General features: G+C 40.0%; 3 protein-coding genes across 8 annotated transcripts in view; 1 reads left to right on the forward strand and 2 right to left on the reverse strand.

The window, feature by feature from the left end:
* The window catches only part of pacsin1a (protein kinase C and casein kinase substrate in neurons 1a), a 35,716-nt gene extending 26,716 nt beyond the window's left edge, over positions 1–9,000 (reverse strand). Inside the window, exons 1-2 of the mRNA XM_086213535.1 lie at positions 8,816–9,000; positions 2,639–2,709 (exon numbers count right to left, since the gene is read on the reverse strand). The gene's annotated coding sequence lies outside the window, so the exon portion shown is untranslated. The remainder of the gene's footprint in view (positions 1–2,638; positions 2,710–8,815) is intronic.
* Positions 9,001–12,542: 3,542 nt separating this feature from the next.
* On the forward strand, positions 12,543–17,642 carry smim29 (small integral membrane protein 29). 2 transcript variants are annotated; one of them, XM_086213538.1, is made up of 5 exons: positions 12,543–12,651; positions 13,271–13,565; positions 14,052–14,077; positions 14,198–14,303; positions 15,699–17,642. In XM_086213538.1, exons 2-5 carry the CDS (start codon positions 13,458–13,460, stop codon positions 15,765–15,767), a joined length of 309 nt encoding a protein of 102 aa, XP_086069664.1. In that variant the 5' UTR covers positions 12,543–12,651; positions 13,271–13,457; the 3' UTR covers positions 15,768–17,642. The 2 variants fall into 2 exon arrangements, with proteins under 2 accessions (XP_086069664.1, XP_086069665.1); XM_086213539.1 differs by lacking the exon at positions 12,543–12,651 and adding an exon at positions 12,659–12,794.
* hmga1a (high mobility group AT-hook 1a) lies at positions 17,512–23,252 on the reverse strand. 5 transcript variants are annotated; one of them, XM_086213543.1, is made up of 5 exons: positions 23,102–23,252; positions 22,132–22,236; positions 21,345–21,425; positions 20,297–20,350; positions 17,512–19,587 (listed from the first exon to the last, which is right to left on the reverse strand). In XM_086213543.1, the coding sequence occupies exons 2-5, from the start codon at positions 22,213–22,215 to the stop codon at positions 19,528–19,530; spliced, it is 279 nt and encodes a 92-aa protein (XP_086069669.1). In that variant the 5' UTR covers positions 22,216–22,236; positions 23,102–23,252; the 3' UTR covers positions 17,512–19,527. The 5 variants fall into 5 exon arrangements, with proteins under 5 accessions (XP_086069669.1, XP_086069670.1, XP_086069668.1 ...); XM_086213544.1 differs by lacking the exon at positions 23,102–23,252 and adding an exon at positions 22,897–23,012; XM_086213542.1 differs by lacking the exon at positions 23,102–23,252 and adding an exon at positions 22,325–22,462 and having other exon boundaries at positions 17,514–19,587; positions 22,117–22,236.
* Between the last annotated feature and the right edge of the window lie 262 nt (positions 23,253–23,514).

Consider the following 23,514-nt stretch of genomic DNA (forward strand, 5'->3'; position numbering starts at 1 on the left):
CTGGTTCAATCCTCATTTCCCCCGGTGACCATGTTAAAGTATCCTTGAGCAAGATACTGAGCCCCCGATTGCTCCAGATGGCTCTGTGACAGACCAGTGACCCATCCAGGGTGAACCCTGCCTCTTGCCCAATCTCAGCTGGGGTAGGCTCCAGTCCCCGCGACCCTTAACGGATATGCGTATAGATAATGAATGGATTGATGGACAGTTATCCTGACATCTGATTTTATACATCCTGTGGCGCAACTGGGTACTGATGACATTTTATAAGCAAATATTGGCAAAGGTCTGGTTTGGTATAGGCACAAAAACAGATTGGGTTAGGGTTCTGAAAAGACTAAATACACACTTTGGTCAAAGTTGCTGTGAGTGTGAATGGTTGTCTGTCTATATGTGCTGGCCCTGTGATGATGGACTGACAACCCCTACAGGGTGACAGGGTGAACCCCGCCTCTCGCCTGAAAGCTGCTGGGATAGGCTCCAGCCTCCCCCCCCCCCCCTCGACCCTTATCCCTTAGAATGGATGGATGGATGGATGGATGGATGGATGGATGGATGGATGGATGGATGGATGGATTGTGGAGAAAAAAAATCCAGATTTTCATTTTCATTTGGAAAAAGGAGAGAAACAGTGGTCTTCTGTTGTAATGTCTGCTGTTTTATCAAAAACATGAATCCAAAAGGATTTTAACTTCCAGACCCCTCAGGTCATCAGGGACAGGTCCACTCAGCGTCCCCAGGGTCAGAACCAAGCAGGGTGAAGCTGCTTTCAGCTTCTGTGGTCCACATTGAATAATTGAATAGAATTGCTGCAGTAAAATCAAACCATTTCTTCCAGTGCATTTTTTTTCTCTATGTGTTGCTCTCATCTGGTTTCCACTATAAGAAAACATCTTTTCGGACCGTCTGGACAGAGACATGAGTCTCAAATCAGAGTTGAGTCTCATGTAGGTCTTGGAAAAAGAGACACAAGTAGAAGAAAATCAAAACTTTATATCATGTTTCTGGGTGTTTGGTTGAGGTAGCTTAACAGTAGCTATCAGCCACAGCCACACCAGCACTGGGGTTTTCACAAGGCTCTATATTTCTTAACTTAAGCTGCGAGATATTAACCTTGATACAGCTAATATCTGGTCATACACGTTCAAGACTGAGGCCACATGTACCCCTGAAAGCAGAAAAGGAGTTCCGAAACTTCTATTCACGTCCTGTCATTCATCTCTCAAGCTCCAGAGAGAGTACAGTGCCGCCCGACATAAAAAACCTAGAAATGTCTTCAAGGAGCATTGCTGCGATTTGATTGATAAATTAGATGCCAAACTCCTGGTTCAGATTTGACCCAGTAGAACTGCAAAAAGGAAAAGATAATTCAACTTTGGGTTGTATCCATATCATCCTCAACCTGGCACATGCCTACACCTTCTGACACTGATTTGAAACTGTCTTGATAACAGCCACTGCCAGTTTGGCTTGGAAAGTGAAGGATGGATATGCATACAGCTGAGCCAAACTAATGTTGGTCCATGTAGAAGAAAGAAGGAAAAAAATAAATAAGCCTGGTGTAAATATTTTTTTAAGTATTGGCTAATGAGGCTGAAGGCATTAAGTGCCCAGCTGGTACCAAGAGGCAGCAGTGACTAAATCTAAATCTGACATCAAGAAATTATTAATATTTCCATCCTACTTTCATCATCTTTCTTACATCATGTTTATAGGCCATGCAGCAGAGCGTGCAAGTCCAGTCTGTAAATAAATAAAACAAGCATCATCATCAACATTATCGCTGAACTTATTTTGCTGCAGCTAAAATGTTTTGTAATACAAGAATTCTTCTCAAAGATAGGAATTTTGTGTTTTTGTAACGAAACTGGAGAATTTTCATTTCCCAGTCTCCCAAAGATTCAACCAGCTTTGAATTGTTGTGGTAAAAAACAAAACAAAACAATGAGATGAATGTAGGGTGAAGACACTAAAACAAAAATAACTTGAATAATACATAAAGAATCAAAATTCTTTATTAATGGAATGATAAATCTATTCAGTAGGCAAAAAAGATCAATTATGAGGGATAACATGCAATGTTAAGGGGAATCTCTCCTAAAAATGTACAAGAATCAAAATGTTTCTGTTAGAAAAGAGACAACAGTTGTTCCCTCAGATGGGTGTTTGAGCTTCACTCACTGAATGATGCATGCACACAGTTTTATGTATTGAGCTTGTATTCCCATTCTTCTGCAAATTTCTCTCTGCATATGAAAAAAAGGTGTGTAACAAAGAGCAGGAGGAAATATGTTTCTGAAGTAGTAAATATGTTGAGCCCAGATGTGGGAAAAACATGCCAGACACAATTAATTATAGCAAGCAGAGTTTTTTTCTATGTCCTAAATGTCATCAAAGGAAGTGTCAAATGACCACCAAAAAAGAGCCTGCCCTCCATTTAACTCACCAACGGCCTGATAACCTCATCAAATATTAATACTATTGACAAAGAGCTATTCATTTACCTCTAGTGATGAGATTATTGTTACACAAATGGTTCTGAAAAAGTGCTCGACACATTACCAGTGTCTGGTTTTGTTCCTGGCATCTCTATGATATTTAAGAATAAATCAAGAACAAGTACATTTTTGAATTTTACCTTCTCCACCAGTGGGAGGTCAGGTTTCCATAAACCTTCGAGAGAACTGTTGGTCCCCTGCAGGAGATCACCTGTTGACACAGAAAAACACAAGGAAGATGGAGTCAGTCCTTTCAGCATCAAATTACAGGAATTTCAAGCAATCTAAAATGGTTTGTTTTAGGAGTATAAATACAAATAAGCTCAACAATGAATTCACCACCAATTACCAAGAAAGTTAAGATTAAAATTCATGAAATTAGGTGATGCTTTAAACAAGAATTGAAATGCTAATAAATTCTAACATTGTGGGAAGATTTACTATGATGTCTTTTTACATTTACATAAACTGGAACCCACGGTGACAGAATTCTATGGTGATATGAAAAAGGATCAAAGTATATACTGTGGTCTAAATGGAGTGGATGAACAATGATTCCAGAGTCAAGGTTTTTGGACATTTTGTGAAACTATGTGTCTTGCAGAAAAAAATACTGCACCTATCTAAGTAACTGTGTTAGCTATTCGCAGTCAGTAACACATACCTCATTTTTTTATGCTATGCAGCCCACACAGTGCATGAAATTTAACAAACACTGCTCACCCACATTCCAAGACAAAACTGCAAAGCGCAACCTAATGAGCATGACAGAAGAGGTGTAGATTAAATAGAGTTGATAAAGTATACTCTTAATTCCTCAGCATTAAACTCTTTCACCAAAATTAAAGATAACCTTCAAAAGCTATTCAAGACCATATCACTCACACTTGCATCTGTTTATTGCGCACGTTTTTAAGCTATAAATTGATCGCTCTGCTTTCTGCATCAGTTTCATGTTATTGAGATTATGTTTCATCCACTTCACATACTTTCATACCATGATTGCAGCAGACATGTTGTATTTTCTTGAGATGGGAACACTGAATTGATCCTAGAGCTCTTTTTCCTGTTGCTTAAACATAGATTTTATAGAGCGAAAAGCAATACTAAAAAAAAATAAATAAATACAATTTACAATGTCACGCAATAAATGCTCAAAAAGTAAAGCAGTGATGACATAAAGTCTGAATCAACATCAGCGTCATCATTCAGCCATCTTGTGTGCGCTTGAAATTCCACATGAATAGTCAGTGTTTACTTGATGTTTTACATAGTCTGACTTAATTTGGCTCTCTAAACACTGTAATATGATAAACAGTCGAGACGTTCATCGATATATCACTCCTTTGGTTACCGAGTTTGGTCGTGATGGATAGTTGGATGACCATAACATAGCAGTGCACCAATCAAATGAAGCCACCGGGCTAACATTCATCACCTATGAAGCCACATTCAACTGAGTCTGGCACGAACTCATGCAAAAGTGCTGAGTCACAGTCATGGAAAATCGGCATTCTCCTAAAGCACAGACCGGTTAACAATTTAACAGCTTCATTCAGGTCCTGCAGGTGAAAGAATACATTTATAGCTTAGTTGGCGCACCAGAATTAATTAATTTAGATGACTAAATTGCCAAAAGTGACAAGAATCATCTGTCATTATGTACATTAGAACATGCTGTCCAGTAAAGTAGCCACTAGCTGTGCTCTCTCTCGCCCTCTCTCTCTCTTTCTCTAGAGAAAACACCCCCTCTAGTGTTGCCCTAAAACTGCTGCATGAAACGAACAATAACAAGTCCCTCTACTCCTGCCGCTTAACCATTCATTCACAATATTGATCCACATTCCAGCGCGTGATTCACATCCTTGATTAGCAAACTGGGACTCCATTTTGAATTGCCAGGAGATCATGACACATAGTGACTCAGTCTTGCGAGAACCACAGCGTCTGATCCACAGGCCAAGCAAATAATGATGTGTTGTGGTAACACTGAAAGAAAAACACCAGGTAGCATGGAAATGCAAATGAAATGTATGAGTAGAAAACTGGTCGAATGTAATTGTCTGATCCAGACCTGCTATCCTGTTAGATTTCCCCCCTCTTTTGTTGTTTATTGTTGTGTTTCTTTTTTCTTATTATTATGCCCTATATTGCTGTTTATTGTTGCCGCTGATACATTTCTCCTTGTGTCTCACTTGTAGTGTAAAACTCTTTTCAAAAACACTGCGCTAACAATAAGCTGTAAAATTGTATTGTTGCTAGGGCTGTTAAATGGGCTCCAGACATAAACTTTATATTTACAGTCTTAAAATGATCAATCTTGTGATCACCACTTTGATTTAACTGTGTTTTCTAACAATATTTCATTTGATAAACACAATATAAAAAGCAGACCCCCTGGCTTTCTGTAAAAAACTAAATCATTGAAATATGTTCAGAATAACAGTGGAGGGGTTTCATCACCTCCAGGGTCATAAACATTCTGCAAGGATAGAGTCTTCTGCTGTGTGTGCAAGTGTGTGTGTGTGTGTGTGTGTGTGTGTGTGTGTGTTCACAGAGAGAAATGAGACACTCGGGCTTTCTGTTCTAACATCGCCTCCTTTTTCACACCTTGTCAGACACCACTATCTTCTAACTGAGGAACAGCAGCCTCTAACCCTTTCATCAGTGAACACATTAAAAGGAGATTTTGTGTGTGTGTGTGTGTGTGTGTGTGTGTGTGTGTGTGTGTGTGTGTGAGGGGGGGGGGCACAATGTGACACATGTTCCTCTCTCTAACACATGGGGATCTCGGGGTGATATACAAGCGACAGACTGACAGATAAACAACCAGACAAAGGTCAACAACATGAGGAAGCAACACATTCTTTCATGTGAGATATACTGGATAATGCTCATCGTACTGGTTCTGTCTGGTCATGAGAAGCGTGAACTGATTAAAAAAAAAATCCATGGTACAATCTGACCATATTTAATCATAGATCAATTTAGTATGGAGCCCTAAATGACACATATTAAATGATCAGGTCTCAACATATTGTGAATGTTTGGATGACAGCTAATATTCCATCCATCCATTTTCTTCTGCTTATCCTGTGAAGGGTCGCAGGGGGGCACGAGTCTATCCCAGCTGCCTTTGGCCAAGACCTTGGACGGGTCGCCAGTCCATTGCAGGGCCAACACATAGAGACAGACAACCATTCACACTCATAGCCACACCTACGGTCAATTTAGGGTATCCAATTAGTCTAGTCACCATTTGCATGTCTTTGGACTGTGGGAGGAAGCTGGAATACCAGAGAGAACCTACACAGGAACAGGGAGAACATGGAGACTCCACACAGAAAGATCCCGTGCTTAAGCCAGGGCTCGAACACAGAACCTTCTTGCTGTGAGACAGTGACAGTGCTAACCACTTCACCACCGTGCTGCTCCAGCTAACACTCACCAATTTCGATTTTATCTGTATTAAAACAAGTTTACATGACATAATACATTTTTTTTATATCCTGAAAAACATGGTAACGTTGTGAATTTGAATAAGAAACATTTTCTTTACGTCCAAAACAGCTGGAAAAGTGAATATTTACTATACTTAGTTTTGCGTCATCATTAAGAGTACAGAAGAAGAGATTGGGGTTGACTGCAATATTGTCCATTTGTTTAAAAAAAAATTACCAAATATCTGCCAATACCCATGATGCGCTGATATCATCATCCATCACTACAACAAAGTGATCTGTTATCCAAATCTGTCTAGCGAACGTAACCCCCCCCCCCCCCATCAATCTCACGCAAACTTTCCTTTCTTTATCAAAGCACTTGAACAGAATGTGCCAGATTTAGATGGCTCTCAAACAACATTAATGCTTCCCACACTGTTAATCCTTTGTCAGTTTTTATGGACATGGCCAAAAAAACTAAAAACAAAAAAAAAACCCAAATTGAAGCGGATTAAAAGAAAACCACCTCAGCTGGAGTCGTGTTCAAGCCTGCTAACAACTGGAGCTACTCTGGAATGGGAAATGAACACTAAAGGCAGTAAAGCCGTGTGAGAGAAAATCATGACTCAATTCTAACAGCAAACCCTTGAATGAATATGCTGCCTCTAACAAAGTCTGGCATGGAAACATGACATGAGCAGTGCTGCAGATGTGCAACAGCACTACAGGAAGAGAGAGGACATACGTGGCTGTAGAAATTGCCCATAAAAGCCGCAAAATGAGAGGTAGAACAGTTAATCAATTAAAAGAATTGAGCCAAAGGCATAGAAACATACATCTCAGTGAGCTGCAGGAAAAAATGGAGGTGATGCCAAGTTCATTTAAGGATAAGACACAGCTTTGCAAGGGGAACCATGAGGCATAGTAACGCTGACTATTGCCTGATTAAAAAAAAAACAAACCAATTCCAATATTAGATTTTGTACTGATACCAAAACTAGCCTTTTCTAATATATAGAGTGTACAACAATAGCTGTAGTGTTTCTGTAAAACAAATCAGTGAGAGGAAACTTGACTTCCTCAGTGATAAATACTGGTAAGCCCACAGTTGGTTAAAATTGGCAAACATGTTCATTTCAATCACTAGCTAATTGATCAAAGAATATACAAATTTACCAAGACACTCAATCGCCTTGATAGCTTTTGGGAAATGTGTGTGTTGGAGCAAACACTGAATGTGATTTTCATCTCAAGAGTAGGTTTCGCTAAATCAGTCACCTCCAAAGCAATCCTATATAATCCCACATTTCTAAACACTTTGAGGAAGAAACATCACTTTTGTCCAGATTAAGACTGATGATGCAGGATCATAAACAAAACTCCTGCAGAGAGACCATAATGTCTAAAACCACAGCGATCAATACTACAGATTACATGTTGACAGAGCTCTAACTCTTACTCTTGAGTATCGCAGAGTTTCCAGTGAGACACTTTAAATCTGTGGTCAAGAGCAAAGAGTGTGCTAATAAATAGACAGTACTCCTTCATTCTCCTTCTCGCAGTATAATTTGATTATCCCTCCAACAGTGTCATCATCTCCTCTCTGCAGCCTGGTGTCCGGCTCTCTTGGGGGGCACCTTGGCTTCTGACTGACATGCACTCAAGCAAACAGTGTATTCAGCACCATGGACAGCTCCACAACAAGCCTCTGCGTCACCAGTACACGCAACACAGACGAGTGATGGGGAAAGGACAAACACACGCACACACACAAACACACACACAAACACACGCACACACACACACACACACACACACACACACACACACACACAAACAAACAAAACAGAGAAGACGAGCTGAGTGTTTTCAGGATTGTTTTTGGTTCAACATATAAGGTGCATGTTTTACAGACCAGCTGCAGAAAGCACAGCATCGTCACATCGCCACTCTCTCTCTCTCCCGCTGCTTCTGGTAAAGGCACAAATGTGGTTATGAGATATTTTAATCAGCTGTAAGCCTGGATGCATTTCAGCTTGGGGGGCAGATTTGATGAATGATTAAAAGACCACATGCACCTAATCCCATGTCGAAAACAGGATGCTCCTCCTCTGTGGCGATGTTGATTTGTTAGAGAGAGAGAGAGAAAACAATGACGCTAGAGATGGCTCCTCGCTGAGCATTGACAACCAATTACATAACGTCAGAGCAGGGACCCTCATTAATCTTCCCGGCCATTTCACCAAGAAATCCAGTCTCATAAGGAATGTGCTCCTTTCTGACTCTTCTGGTTAAACAAACCATATATGCGTCGCCTGATTTACTCCTTTGGTGCATGGAGAGGAGGAATATAAAATGGCAAACCTTTCACAGCTTGGCCACCATCTCCACTGACTACTCCACATGGAACCAGTTGACATTATTTGTACTCTTCTTGTACATGTTTATGTAGACGAGTACAGCACTGCTAACACAGTTTGGTTACGGAGGTCAAAGCCGTTGGGCTCATACAGGAGAAACACATGCAGGGTATAAAAATGCATCAGAATGTGTAAGATCAGAGGGAAATCTACAGTTTTAGTGGTGGTCAAAGCCAGCAATAGTAATCCTAGATGATTCAAGATGGTTCTCTTCAACCTTGGCGTATGAAAACAGTACTACACCATTAAAATGACGCATGAATAAGTAAGAATCGCTAAAGCTACACTGTTGCGAATACATGATTGTTTGTTATAGCAGTAGAAAGATAAAGATACATCTCCGAATGATGCCAGCTCATATATCCCTGCGTCGCTCTTCGCCGAAAGGATGCTAAGCCTCTTTTGAGTGTAGCAATGTGGCATCAACAACACGAAGCAGACGGCATTAACCTACCTAGATATGTTGCTGCTGAGGTGCACCGCTTCCCAGTAGCCGCCGCTGCAAATTACTGACTATTTCCCCTTGCAGTGACAGAAGGTGACCCTGCGTTCCCTGCAAGACGCTGCATCCACTAGATCACGATGCACGCAGCAAGGGGGAGCTCCACAGCACAGGCGCGCGTCGAGGGGATGGCCCAGCGATTTCCTTTCAATGGACGACAGAAATAGGCTGCAGGGGAAGGAATGAAGGATGCAAGGAAGCACAGAGGGAAGAAAGAGGAAGCTGCATGGTTCAAACATGACTTCTTCAATAACCCCAACTCACAGTACTACTGAGCTTTTTAAAGACGCGACAGCATTTGTTAGCCCACGTCATTTACACGTCAATGGTTTGCGTTAATCTGGAGAATATATATTTGATTTTACTAAAACAAGTCGTTTAGAAAATAAAGTTTCAGAAATGGGGAGAGCCCAAAATGTGACATCCACTTCCAAAACCAATAGGAGAGCTGATGGTAAGAGGAGGCGTCATCTCTTTTCTTGTCAATCACGCCCTTCTGACTCTACACTGCAGGGGAGGGAGATGGATTATAAACTCAGGAGTTTGGAAAGATGAGGTTTGGTCAAACAGGAGTTTCATGTATTTTAACTGTAACATATGCGAATTCTAGGTGTAATCATGCATCACAACACTCTCTCAGACATGTAAAGTAAATATAAATTACTCAGAGCCCTTAGAACAACCATATGTGTGTATATATATATATATATATATATATATATATATATATATATATATATATATATATCACACAACTCAAAGTATATATATACATATATATATATTTACATACATTGTTTGAGTTGTTCTCTTCATTTACAAATCCATGTTGTGATTATTATGTGTAAGCAGATAGTCACACACATGCTCACAGAACAAGTTATCTCTTCCACTACTTCCACTACTACTAATAACAATAAGAATAGCAATAAGAATTATAGATACTCAAAGACACTTTGCACAAGTTAAAAATCATTTTAAAACCGTATATAAGATAACGCATATAAACGCATATACATGAAAGCAGTTGTGAAAAGGGTGCTTTTTCATGGGATGGGATTTCTTTCTGTAACCTGCCCCTCCTCCCCCCCTTTAAGTGCACTCTGTATTAATGGACAAACCGTGACATAGAAACACCATCTGCCTTCCCTTGTTATGAAATTTCTGTAGCTGAGCTGAGGCAATGTGATATGACTTGAAATGAATAGGAAACACTGAACTTAAGCACGTCTATCAAACCAGAGGATTGGATGGGTTTTTTGTGTGTTGGTTTTTTTTGCCATCCTCAGTGGTGCCAGAGCTGCTTTGATCTGGGAAGAAAACAGAAGGATCCAACTGCTTAAAGCAGACTAAGACAATTTTAGGGATTCAATTGAACAATAAAATAAATAATCTGATGATTTCCAGTCACAAACTAATAAATATCAGTTGAACTTTAAAGCTGTGCCTAAGTACTTTGTGCATTATTTGATTTCCACCACTGACTAACTTTAAATATTGACATCTTGCTGACGCTAACTGTAGCTAATTGGAAATCCGTGTTAGCTGACAATTAATGATGGTAGATTTGAAATTGTAGAGGGTTGCCCTTGTCTAATTTATTCAAGGCGTTTAGTGACATCTAGTGGTTTTAACCTGAAGGGACTCAATCTTGAACTTGAATTCTCTTACTTAATTCAAGGATTCAAGGATCTTTATTGTCACATTTGCATGTTAGTGGTACAAAATTAGGTCTCGGGTCCTGGTTAAGCTAAATGATAGAATAATAAGATACTGAAACTGAGAAACTGTTTCTGAGCCTGGATGCTCCTCAACCGCCTGTCAGAGGGGAGAGGAGGAAACAGACTGTGAGAGGAATGGGTGGAGTCCTTAATGATGCGGAGGGCCCTCCCCTTGAGGTGTTGACTTCCGAAAGTTCCATGAGATAGTCCATATGCAAGAAGTGTTCCAATCAAATGATTTCATGCATGCCATTTTATTACTTGGGTTAAAATTGGCTGTACATTATAAAATCGTGTACTGAAACAGAAAAACACACCTTACTGCAAAACAGGAGATTTTTTAAAATGACATTCACATGGATAATATTTGCTTCTATGGGAGATAATTTACTGAGTGTCAGGAGTTAAATAATAAATCCTGTGACATGTTGTGGTGATGTGAAAGAAACATGATAAAAACAACAACAACAAAAAGAGAAATATTTGCAAAACAAGATGGGACAATGTGGTTGAATGTGCTAATTCTGTATTTCATCCTTTAACCTAATATCATCCCCAAAAGTCATCATACATTTATAAACTAGGATTCTTGCTGTGTTGTAATTCATTTTTCCTACAAAGCTGAAAAATACCTGAATCACCTGGAGAGACCAAAACCAACAACCAATAATACATCCCTGTTAAAGCACCAGGAGGGAAGAGGAAACATGTCAGGTGGCGCAAGACCATGAACACTTCCCTCCTCCCTCCTCCCTGCCCTGCAGGTTTAATCCTGAGGTTCTTTGCTTCATGCTTTCTGGTCACAGACACCTTTTTGAAAATGAATACAATTCTTGATGACGAGTACCTTAATTTTGTTCCTGTTTATAAAAAAAATACTGACGTTCACAGATAAATGTTGTTGATGCAAATGGAGGTGTAATGGTGAATTTTGTGGTGCACCCCCCGTTGCAACAAGACAAATCATGAATTGAGCATGTCGTCAGTTAAGCGAAACAAACATAGTTTTGTTCAGGAGTAGAATACAAATTTTATTCACACATCTTGAATGATTCTTCCCAATGGCAGCAAGACAGATTAACAAGCCTAAGTGAAAACCTAATATATCAATGCACTGTGAATGGCCTGGATTAAAAAATGTGGCCAATTTGTCACAGTCATTGTTGCTATAATGTGACTACTGGCATAATAAATAGTCTGTGAGCATTTCTTGTACTGACTTTCATTCAAGAGAATGCATTTAACCACCCGTGCCCCACTGAAAGTGATTCCAGTTAAATGCCCTTCTAATAAAACTAATATTAAAAAAACAATAGCTATATCAAATCAAAAAGATGCTTTATAAATTGACCTAACTATACTAAAATGACTATATCTGTTAGTATATCTACAGATACATACATAGATACACATACAGGATAGACTATATATAGTTATACTACCATATATACTATATATATTATATCTATAGAATATATCTATGTATTTCCCAAGTTCCATACTTCATCCTAACCAGAAACATCTGTTTGATTTCTTGGGTAAAACTACCAAATGTTGCTTGTATATTTGTGTTTGATTTTTTTGATTCTGTATTCTGTTTTTACTGATTTATTACTTCCTTCCTTTCTACTTTGGTGGGAGACGAACTGCTGTGGTGTGCGACTTAAATCTGCGCCAAGTCTATTTTTTAGTCATCTGGTCAGTGTCTGCACTATACCGTTTTTCATTTCACTGGGGGGAGACATCTTATTTTCCTGCTCAGCCCCGATGCTAAAAATATGACACTTGATTGTGGCACATTGAAACTAAATATTCCGAGAACCTAAAGTCACTTTAACACAAGCAAACAAAAACTACGAACTTAACTCAGAACATACAAGCTAAACAGCATCAAAGTGATGATATAACAAAAATCACTGGCTATTTGAAAGCATTTTGAGCCAAATACATTTCAATGAAATTCATTTAAATTGACGCTTTAATTCTGAAAGGGGCAGTACTGATGTTTCCGCTGCTTGCGGAACAAACCAGTCGCAATATAACAAATCGACAGAGCTTCTTCGCACCGTGAGTGGGGTTTTATTTTAATTGTATTTGTCTAAAAAGAAAGACGTATTGTAGCCTTCAAAAAATCCACCTTAGCATGATGCAGAGGGCTTTCTTCAGCGACTTTCTGCCGTGAAACAACTTCAGTCATCTTCCGGCTAACGGTAGCTAGTATTTACGTTTAGCTGAATGCTAGTAGATTATTTACAGCCGTTGCGGCGATTTAACAGGAAGTGAATTGACAGCTGCAGTCACAACTCTCATTACTGCATTTAGGAAATATATGTACATAAATGATAGAATGACGGAATCGGATATTATCAATAAGCAGTCAAAAAACAGCAGTAAAAGTGGCTTGTACAGTAACTAGCAGCTCAAGTATGAAAGCCGTAAACTCATTTCAATCACGTGCTACATGTAATGTTTACTGTAACATTTCGAGCTGCTTCATTTGAACGATTTGAGGCTTTCACGTATCAGAACAGGCGTAAAGTCATCTTCATATATTGCTCGATTGTTAGTAATTGAGAAAGTACTTTTGAATGTTTGTTTTGATGTTTTATTTAATATTAGTTAAATTAACCACCTAAGACTTGCTACTACGTGAAAACGCTACCACCATCACCCCCTCCCCTCACAGATTGCTGCTGATAAGGAAGGGCAGTGATACCACGTGGAAGTCACATGAATGAAAAGGATGAGGTATAAACAGGGGGGCATCTTAGGGAGAGAGCCGCTGCACAGAGAGTGTCCCAGGGAGGGGGTTTGCTGCTTGTAAAGGAGCCCCCTGCCTGTGCCCCCCCCCCCCCCTTTCCTGATTATATGCAATGAACAGTACTACTCAGCCCCCTGCCATCATAAATGGGGATGTGGCAGTCAGCTATGTGTTGGTGCCATTTCTCCTCATCACCATTATTGGAATAGCTGCAGCTGTGGTAAGTTGGATCACAATATCTACACTTGGACTGAAAAATCTTTCCTGTCTAAAGGTTCATAGGATATGATAATTATCTTCAATTAATCATGTAGCTATGTCATCCAGTGCAATTACATAACTGCATAAAACGATATAATTTGAATAGCACTGCACAAATCATGCAGAAATAGCTTTATGTGATGCCATAATGCTTTTGATTAATGTAATTTAATAATTCATTTTAAAAACTATTGTACAGATTTGAAATATGTGCTAGTATATGTATGAATTTTTGAGTTGATAAATATACATTTCTAAATTCTCAGTAATTTCTGTGCATTTTTCCTGATAAAGTATACTCAAGAGACCATTTGTGTATTGCAGTATTGTATAATTTCAACATGACATTCTCAGGTGTAGCACTAGACAATCGTACGAAATGTTACTGAAACATTAAAGGCATCATGTCAGGACTGATGATTTGAATTTCTCTTTCCTGTTTCAGGTTATGTATATTCGGAAGAAAAGAAGGTAAAAAATGTTGTAATCCCCTCATGTGGACTACACAGCGCAATACTTTTGTGATAAACTTGATTGCTTCACTTCTATGAATGTGTGATCAATCAGTCCCTCTTTGATGGGCCCTTTCAGAATTGACCGACTCCGTCATCAGTTGTTGCCGGTGTACACGTATGATCCGTCAGAGGAGCTGAATGAAGCTGAACAAGAAATGTTATGGAGAGAGGAGGACACAAGGGTATGAAACACTATTGTTTTTTTGTTCCTCTATTGTTACTCCATTATCAGTTCCCCTTTCCTAAGAAAAATAGCAGCCAGATGTACACTAGAACGTACATATTAATAGTTGGGGGGGTTGTGGCACGCATGCTATTCACTCTCATCCCTCACAATACCTGTCAGAGGCAAGGGTTGAATTCTCTTTCATCATCACGTGTAATATGACAATTTCACAAAATTTGAACTTTGTGCAATTTGAGGGATCGGTGTTGATGATTAGTGTCATCTAGTGGTGAATTTGTAGATTGCAACAAACTGGGCTTCCCTTACCTTTAAGGCTAAATCAGCTGTCTAATAGAAAATAGGTAATATGTCACTCTGACTCACAAGTATGCAAATTCTGTCAATGTGAGAAATATTCAGATTTAAATGGGATTAGCAATAATTTATGCACCTGCATTAATATTTTGAGATATACTCAACAACCCCTCAATGTAATGCTGCTCAGAAGATTGCCAGCAATGCAGGTAGAAGTATTTAGAGGAGGAGTATTAATGTGTAACAGTAAGTTTATAAAAGTACTGCAAGAGCGCATATAATGAAAATGAGGAAAGTTTATGCAAATCTGGCCTATTTAGATATTATGTATTACCATGTTTTTACAGATCTGTTTTGCCATGACAATGACTGATCTTGAACACCTGATGGTGACCTATTTGATGGTGAACCTTGTGGTTTAAGATACAGTATGTCGGACCAGTAAACCACTGTTACTGGCTCGGTTGATCGCAGCAATTCTTAAATCATGCACCGAGCCATTAGAAACACTAGATGGTGATGTTTGCCATACACGGTCATTCAAAAACTTCTGCCGCACATTCATGAAAATGTCACACAGGAAAAACAATGTCATCCAATACGTTAACATTTTGTCTCTCACTTATACTGATGTTTAGCCACGCAGAGACTTTCAGTTGCTTATCTAGTACAGAGACAATTCTATTCTTTTAATTTGCAGTATTTCAAGACTATCTTTGCACAAACAGTGTTGCCATTTTTACTTGATCTGTAGAAAATGGTTCCATAAAAATAAAATCCTCACAGTGGCTACATTTATACATACACAACTATTATTACTCTTTATTTAGAAGATGGTAATTATATTTTGATCTGTTCACAGCCTATTCCAGTTGGATTTTAGGGATTTGGCCTTTATTTGAAGTTAACACTTTCTTATTAAGATGTGGGAAATTCTGATATTAATAAGAGTTTTAGGAGTGATGTTTGACTTTCGTCTGCATGTGACTGACTGCAGCTGAATGCCAGTTTTTTTTGTTGTTGTTTTTTTTTCCAATATTGTACTTAAAGGCAGATTTGTGTTGTCACTATTTGTGTTGCAATTCATGTCTTCAAGGTTGTACAAGGATGGGCTAGAAGTTATCAACAGCGGCACCCCCTTCTGACCAAAGACGTCAATGCATAATGAACCGTGGCATCGAACACTGAGAGGGAGGCGACATCAGTTGTTGTTGTTTTTTTTTTCTTGCAGTGCTTGTCCTTGAGTACATCAGCAACAACACCTTTATGTACTGACACAGCAGCTGTTTGATGATAAAGCCAATCCTGTGTGCCTAAAAAAAAAAAAAAAAGTAATTTATTTAATTCAGATTATTTATTCAAACTGTAAGTGATTTTCATTAATATAGGTCAAGTTTAAGAACGGTGGAACCATTCTAAATATTCTTGTTGGTTTATGTTGTGTAAATTGCAGCTGTAGCATTGCTATTCATGCTAACTATAGTGAAGGGACTGTGTTCCCATCGTAGTCATAGTATGAATGTTCACTCGAGAGAAAACATCCCTCTTTCAATGAGAAGGTGACAGAAAATGGTTGTAAAGGTTATTTGCGGTGCATAAAAATGGCTTTTAAAAAAACTTGTGTAGTTGTTTTAGGGGTGGGCCCATGGTTTGTGTGATGTCAAAAAACATCAAAACCATCCAATTATAATGTGATGTCATTATTACTATGCCCCACCCCTTAATCTAGTGGAGTGAAGTTGGTTGGCAGCATCTCCTTTATAATCTCTGACTTTGATCTTGGGGTTTGGTCTGTCAGTCAGTGCAGTGCATGGAATCTCTATATACTCTATCTCTAGCATCAAGTCTGCCAGGCAAGAGGGTCCTGTCTGTAATCCCAGACCCTCAGATCTCAGACTTCAAACTTGGCACTGCACTTTCATGTCAAGTCAATAGGATGGACGCTTACTGAGTTAATCAAGTTTAAGACAGACATACAGAGATTTCTCACATTCTTAGGTCCCTGTCACTTTAAGACAACTGAATACACGAGCCATTGCACTACCACTTCCGGGGGGAAAAAAAAATTGAAAAAAGCAACCCGATGAAGTAGATCCTTTATCGGTTTCAATTTGACTCAAAAGTATGAATACGCCCTCTTGTTTTTATTTAAGAAGCTGCCCCAAGATCTGGATCGTTTAGTGGTTTTGCCAAATCCTGTGACTCGTATCAATGGCATGAAAAGCAAGAAATGGAAGGAATACCAACATCCCACTCATCCCCTGAATGAGTGGTGACTAGTGCTCCAAACATGTCCTGTCTACGAGGCATGGCACCAGCGTGAGTGTACCTCCAGCTCTCTTCAAATGAATGCCATAGCTCTGCATCAAACTCCAGACACGCCAACCTTTTTTTCTTTCCTTCAGTGAATTAAAACCACACATGACCGTTACTTGCCTTATATTTGTGAATGTAAGCCACGAATATAACACATTGTACAAATGAGTTCAACAATGTATAGAAATATTTGTTAGTAATACTCAAACTTTTGTCATCAGGTATGAAATCTAGGTTTTTATATACACCACACTTTTGTCATCTGCTGCGGATCTTTATCCCAGACTACGCTACTTGGTGCTCCATAATCACATGGTCCATTTTTTTTATGCATTTGTCAAGGCTTGTGCAAGTACAATGGGCCTCCCACTATTCTGTTTTTCTTTTTGTAGTAGTCAAACAACCTGGTTAGGCTTTTATTTCAGGTTGCACTTGAAAATATAAATAAATCTAGCTGCACTGACATGGAAATTTTTACCTTTCAGACTGTTTACTATTGTTGCTTTGAGAGCTCAATTAGAAGAAAATTTGAATAAAATGTTGATTTTAAATAGTTTAATTGATGTTTGCATTTACAACTTGGATAATTTTCTCATGCTTTTGTGTGGTATACTTTGAAAAAAAAAAAAAAGTACCAAAAAGAAATGACAAAGAAATTTCTTTATTGACCATTTCTGATACAAATTGTTGTAGGGCACCATAGAAATATAGACATTGTACATTTATATACGGTGTACATTAAAAAGAATGATCCCATCCTCATGAGTTTACAGTATATAAATGAGCTGATGCAGATGGTATGTAAAAAAAAAAAAAAAAAAAAAAATCAATATGATTCTGATCAGGAGGGGGGGGGGGGGAATGAAATGGCCGTTGCATGAGTATGGCAAGGCTTGCCAAAGGAACAGTTAAGTGGAAAGAGCGCCCAGTCTATCAAACAATTGTCCATGAAAATCTGAACCAACATTTCAGTGCACCAGAAGATTTTTTTAAAAGGATAAAAACACACCTGCTAATCTACCACAGTCAGCGAACACAGTTGTCAAGCTGACAGGTCTCCCTGACTTGCTTCACACATTTAAAACAACCTGTCTGCAAGCTCTTGTTACGAACGAGCCAAGGCGTGTTGCTTGTGCACGCAAATTTGACATCGATCATTACAGGCAGGTTTGAAAAAAAAAAAAAAAAGACATCTGTCTGACTCATGTCAGAGGTTACATTTAACAAAAACCAGTTAAAATGCAATTATATGGTAAAGTAAGCCATTGAGTGAGGTATGAAATTCCAGGCTTTGTATTGCCTGTTTGCAGTTTTCCGGGTTTCATAACTGAGGTTGTAGCAGCTTAGGTGTGTGGGGGGAAAAAAACCCAGTTAAGTGGACTGTGATCAAGGGTTCCCTGACACTTAGAAACACACAAACATCTTTTTTTTCCTGCAGCAGACAGCAAAAAAACAACACATCTTCAAGAAGTATATTACTACCAAGTTGATGACGGGGAAAAAAAACTAGCTAGGTGAAGCAGTGAGAGCTTGATGGCGTGGAAAAGAATAAATGTACAGCCCTGTTGGGATAGTAGTGCCACCAACTATCCTGTTATACAATCAAACTCCTCGTTTGACCAATTGCAGTTTGCCTTTCGAGTGATTGAGTGAGCGCTTGGAAACTGAGGACCGCGTGAAGACAAAAAGAATGTAACAGCATTCGTAAAAGCTCCCTGAAGAAACAACACTGATGCTCTCGGCCTAGAACTCTGCCAACCCTATCCTTAAAAAAAAAAACATTAAAAAAAAGAAAAAAAATCACCACCAAATGTTTTAATTGTAACATGAAAAGCAGCACACTCAGGATTTTCTCTAATGGTATGTAGCCCAAAGAAAAAACAAAAAGAAACAAACAAACAAACAAAAAAAAGACACATTTACATCTCCCGACTACACGCCAAGGACTGAGAAGTTTTTGGGAAGCTAAATCTAGATGTTCTACAGGAAGGGTTGTAATTCTGCACTAACGGTGAGAAGAAAGTGAGTGAAATTAGTTATACAGATTAGACATGGGGGCGGGGCGGGGCGGGGGCGGGGCGTCTACCACCAGTTACCTACTCTCATCCTTAACGCTGAAGCTCAACTCCGTCTAATATGATGCAAAGGATAGGTCAACCACTTCACACAAACACAGCAAGTATAGGTAAAATTCACCTTTGTCCAGTACAAAATATGGAGAAAAATCTATATGCCCTACCATCTCAGATGCAGGTACAACAAATAAGTAACATTAAGCAGAGGAAATGTCCTACAAACCATCTTTAGGTGAAAAACAGAAACATCCAGGCCCCTAAGAGCACACTTTTGTCCAGTATAAAAGACTTGTGATAACATGACATGAAGAGAAAAGGGCTGTTACCTTTCATGTAATTCTTAGATCTATGCTTAAGCAAGGTCCATCGTTCTATCCAGTGCTGTTTCATGATATATGTACTGTGTTGCCCCTCTTTTGACAAGAGAGGATTTGTCGTGAACAGTGGTCATGTGGTGGCACTGGTGTTGGAGATACAGCCCAGTTCTGGTTAACAGTAAGTCAGTATGTTGAGTGAGGTAGCATGCGTTGTGAATTACTGGTCCTCTTCTTCCTCCTGCTCAGATGATTCCTGTGATGCCTTTTCTTCTTTCTCCTGTGACATGAGAGAAGAAGAAAACAGAAAAGTTAGGGCTAAACTCAAAGAAAATACCTCAAGAGCAATCAACAATAATTCTTCGATTCATGTTTAAACTTGTCTCTTTAAAAAAAAAAAAAAAGCCCAAAATCCAGAGCAACATAAAAGAAATCAATGTTATTGTGAACCTATGATAAATCACTGTGGCATGAAGAACACCCAGGGGAATGGTGAGCCATCTGTAGTATGAAAAGTGAATCATAAGAGTCATAAGAGTGATGAGTCACATGAAGCATCCCGTCCCCCCTTCACACACTCACAACTCCGTGCTGTTCATTCATAAAAATGAAGAAAGCTAGTTAGGAGGGTAACTATGGGTCATTCCTGTCTGTGACTAATGCAATCCAGGCTTCCTCCAGAGTACGCCCTAAACCACTCGTGCACATGACAGAATTTTACTACAAGACCGCAGTATCTTCCTGTGTTCAACACGTCGTTTTGGGGCGGCTGTATTTTGCCTGGCAAACTTTTGCAGTTATAAAAGAAGAGGAGGGAAAAAAAGAAAATACTGCTTAATTGTAAGGTTAAAACTGGCTGTGTGCGTGCAGAATAAGTATATGTGTGACTCATTCGAGGAAGGAGGTGAGCAAGGGAACAAGACATTTGCCATGCAGTCAATCATGCTCTTGGGATGGGTTTGACAACTGTGATGTTTAAGATGTCTCACCTCCTTCTTGGGTCTTCCTCTGCGTTTTCCACCTGTAGACGGTTCTGCTTTTGCCTTCAAATAGGAAACAAAAACAAGGTCAGCACTATGACCAGGGTGCAACTATGCAATCATCATAGCCTGGTAAGCTGCACTGATGAAGTCAAGACTTTCTTTGGGGGGGGAATTAGTAAGAAAACCTGCAGTGTAAACAATATTTTCCATAGTTGTCTGCGTCTAGCTGCCTGCAGATGGCAGTAGTACCTCTGCTATGAGACAGATGGAAAGAGGGCAATGGGTTCATTGGCTATTATCTGGAAGGCAGGAACTGCACACAGGGCACTCCAGTTCGCTGGCCACCTGGTCCGAGGCTCAGAGACAGCTGGTGGAACTGAGCGGAGACATAGACCCTCTACGGCTCGGCTCTTGCTGCTAAATCTACATCATACATGTATGTGTTTTTTATGCTCACTCATTCTGCCTTTCCCATACATAGCAGTGAAGACAAAGCGCATAGTGGGGGGAGTTGGAGGGTTCAGGGCGAGGGAGAAAATCAGTTGTTGCTATGGAGATGACAGGCAGAGTAGGACTGTGTGCTGGGTGGGGGCGGAGGGGTGCTTCGTGTCAGCTTGGAAACTGTCTTGCAGCCTCTGCACAGGCACTGCACTGTGCATGACAAGCTGCAGGATGCTGGAGAACAGGAAGTACAGAGTGATGCTCGCGCTGTACTTCCTGTAAGAAAAAAATTAAATACAAATCTGCAGCAATCCAAGTCCTTTGCAATAGGAAACCTTCAATGGCTATTTAAGACACCAGGAGGGGGAAGCAGCTAAAATCGCAGCCAACCAATATATCACAAGTAACAGCAGGACATCCTTTAAAAGAGGATGAGGTTAGCTACCGTTACAAATGTTCATTAACCAGTAAAAAGGGGAAGACTAGAGGATGCAATAGTGAGCGCAGCTCATCTTTCTCAGCATGGTCATCTTGGATGAGTAAATGTTGGCGGTCACTGAAATCATGGCTTTCTCGCCTTCAGAAAACACGCCTGCAGACAACATTGACTTACTTTGCCCTTGCTGGCTGTCTTGTTTTTGCTGCCCTTCGGCCGTCCTCTGGGCCTCTTTGGAGTAGGGGACCCACTGGGTTCCTGACAATTAAGACAGTCACATTAGCACATCACAATACTTTGAGTTAACGCTTACGTACGCGAAATACAATATATGGATTTAAAGGATCCTTTTTTAAATAAAATGCATGTGATATACATAAACACTTTTCAAGGTCAGTGTAACTAACACATACTTAGAAGCCGACAGGTGGTCTGAGCCACAGGTTGACGTGTTCTACAACTATAGAAACAACTGCTCAGCAGATTAGTTCACAATTACAACACTAAAATGTGCACTGTATCAACACAAATGAAACTTAAACTACTGCAACAACACTGGAGTCACTGGGGTGTAAAGGTGGAATAGTTGTGTTCAGGGACATTTAGGGGATTACCATCACCCTCAAAATGCAAAGTCATTGTTCCTGTGATAATTTGTGGTTGTAAGATGGCTGACTCATCTCCTGTTGCATTTCTTACTTGTTTACATCCACAGCTCATAGCAACCAAGCAATTCAATGGTGCTGAGTGACAGTGACCCTGCTATGTCACCCATGACATGGGAAGAGGAGGGTCAAACCATTTTAGGTGTCTGATTACAGGAAACATCTTTATCACAGGACTGTGGAAGACACATATTGACGAATGTGGAGGAGAATCAACCTGCGATACCACTGCATGCAAACCAGATGTAATGGCATATTTGAAGAAGTAATCGGGCTCTACTTACGTCAGAGGTTTTTACCTGGGGCTGCTTACGGGGTCTTCCACGCCCCCTTTTCTCTGTAGCCTCCTTTTCTTTCGGCGAGACTGTCCCCTTGTCGCTCATGTTGGCTTGAATTTTTTAAACCTGGGAGGAAAATAAATAAATCACACTGGTTAGACTTGCGGCCGGCTTGCACACCGCAGCAACAGCCAGCGCCATAAAACTCACTGACCGCAACAATAACCTAAAATGACCGGGCTAACCGCACACCGGCACCGCGTCTAACTCAATCAATCGGCGCTTATTTCCTGGTCTATTTCGGTCTCACGTGAGCTCCGTTGCATGGCTGATGGTGCCTCACAAACAAGGGATCAAACCGTCTTGAATGATATTGCAAAGAGTACTCGGTCGGAGGCCGCACAGACCTACAAACTGGTTGAACCCGATGCTGCCTTCACGGACCCACCATATTTACAGGCCCGCTCGCTTGTTGTGGCCCGCGCAGCGTGTCTGCACGCCGGGGCCGTGGAAATCACATTGCCCGCTGACATACACACACGCATGGAAGCTGTAGAGACCTCAGTGTTTGCCTGAAATTCCTACCTGCATTGACGATCGTATTTTTTTTTTTTTTAGAAAAAAAAAACACAAGGAATTCCGCGAGCACAGTCGTTTTCAGCAGCGAGACCGGGCCAGAGCAACAAAAGACGGCTTCACATTGAAAGCCCAACGCCTCTCTCCGGAGCTCCAGCTCAATGAAATGCATTGAAATCGGTCGAAGCATGCAAAGTTGAACTGGCTCACCTCTATCTCTCTGCTTTACCCTCTATCCGAAATATTTCCTTTAAGCCTGGCTGCTTATACCTGGTTAAACAGCCTTGCAGCGATCTATACAGCTTTTAGTCGTCAGACAACACAGCCCGCCCCTTTAAAATCCAAGCTCATGCAGCCTTAAAAACACTTATGCATTACAGGAGATTTTTTTGAATGATAAAAATACAATTCTTACCAGCAGGTTGAGAGGTTTATTCCAAAGCCGTCCTATAAATAGCATGTGCGTCTTGTCTTCTGCAGATAAAGGAAAAAGGCGCCAGCCAGGAGGAGTTTGGGGGCAATTTAAAGAGCCGCCCTCATGGGAGCTGAAACACTGGAGGGCGGGGATATGATAAATGGGCCACCAACAGTACTATGAGCTCAACCCCCTCTCTAGGATCCCCCTTTCCCCCGGGTTGGAACGCAAAACAAAATACATGTATGAAAGTTGCAGAAAATACTTTTTTAGCAAGAGCAGAAAGTATGAAAAATAAACTGACATTTTATACATTTGCATATCAGTGCACCTCACTCCCATCATGGATTACATTATATACAATATGCAGGAATAAAAATTCAGATGTTTAGTCTGAGTCTTAATAATAATAA

Source organism: Aulostomus chinensis, chromosome 9 (genome assembly GCF_037954235.1).
Source record: "Aulostomus chinensis isolate RoL2024-O1b breed Wild chromosome 9, RoL_Achi_v1.0, whole genome shotgun sequence".
Taxonomy (NCBI): Eukaryota; Metazoa; Chordata; class Actinopteri; order Syngnathiformes; family Aulostomidae; genus Aulostomus; species Aulostomus chinensis.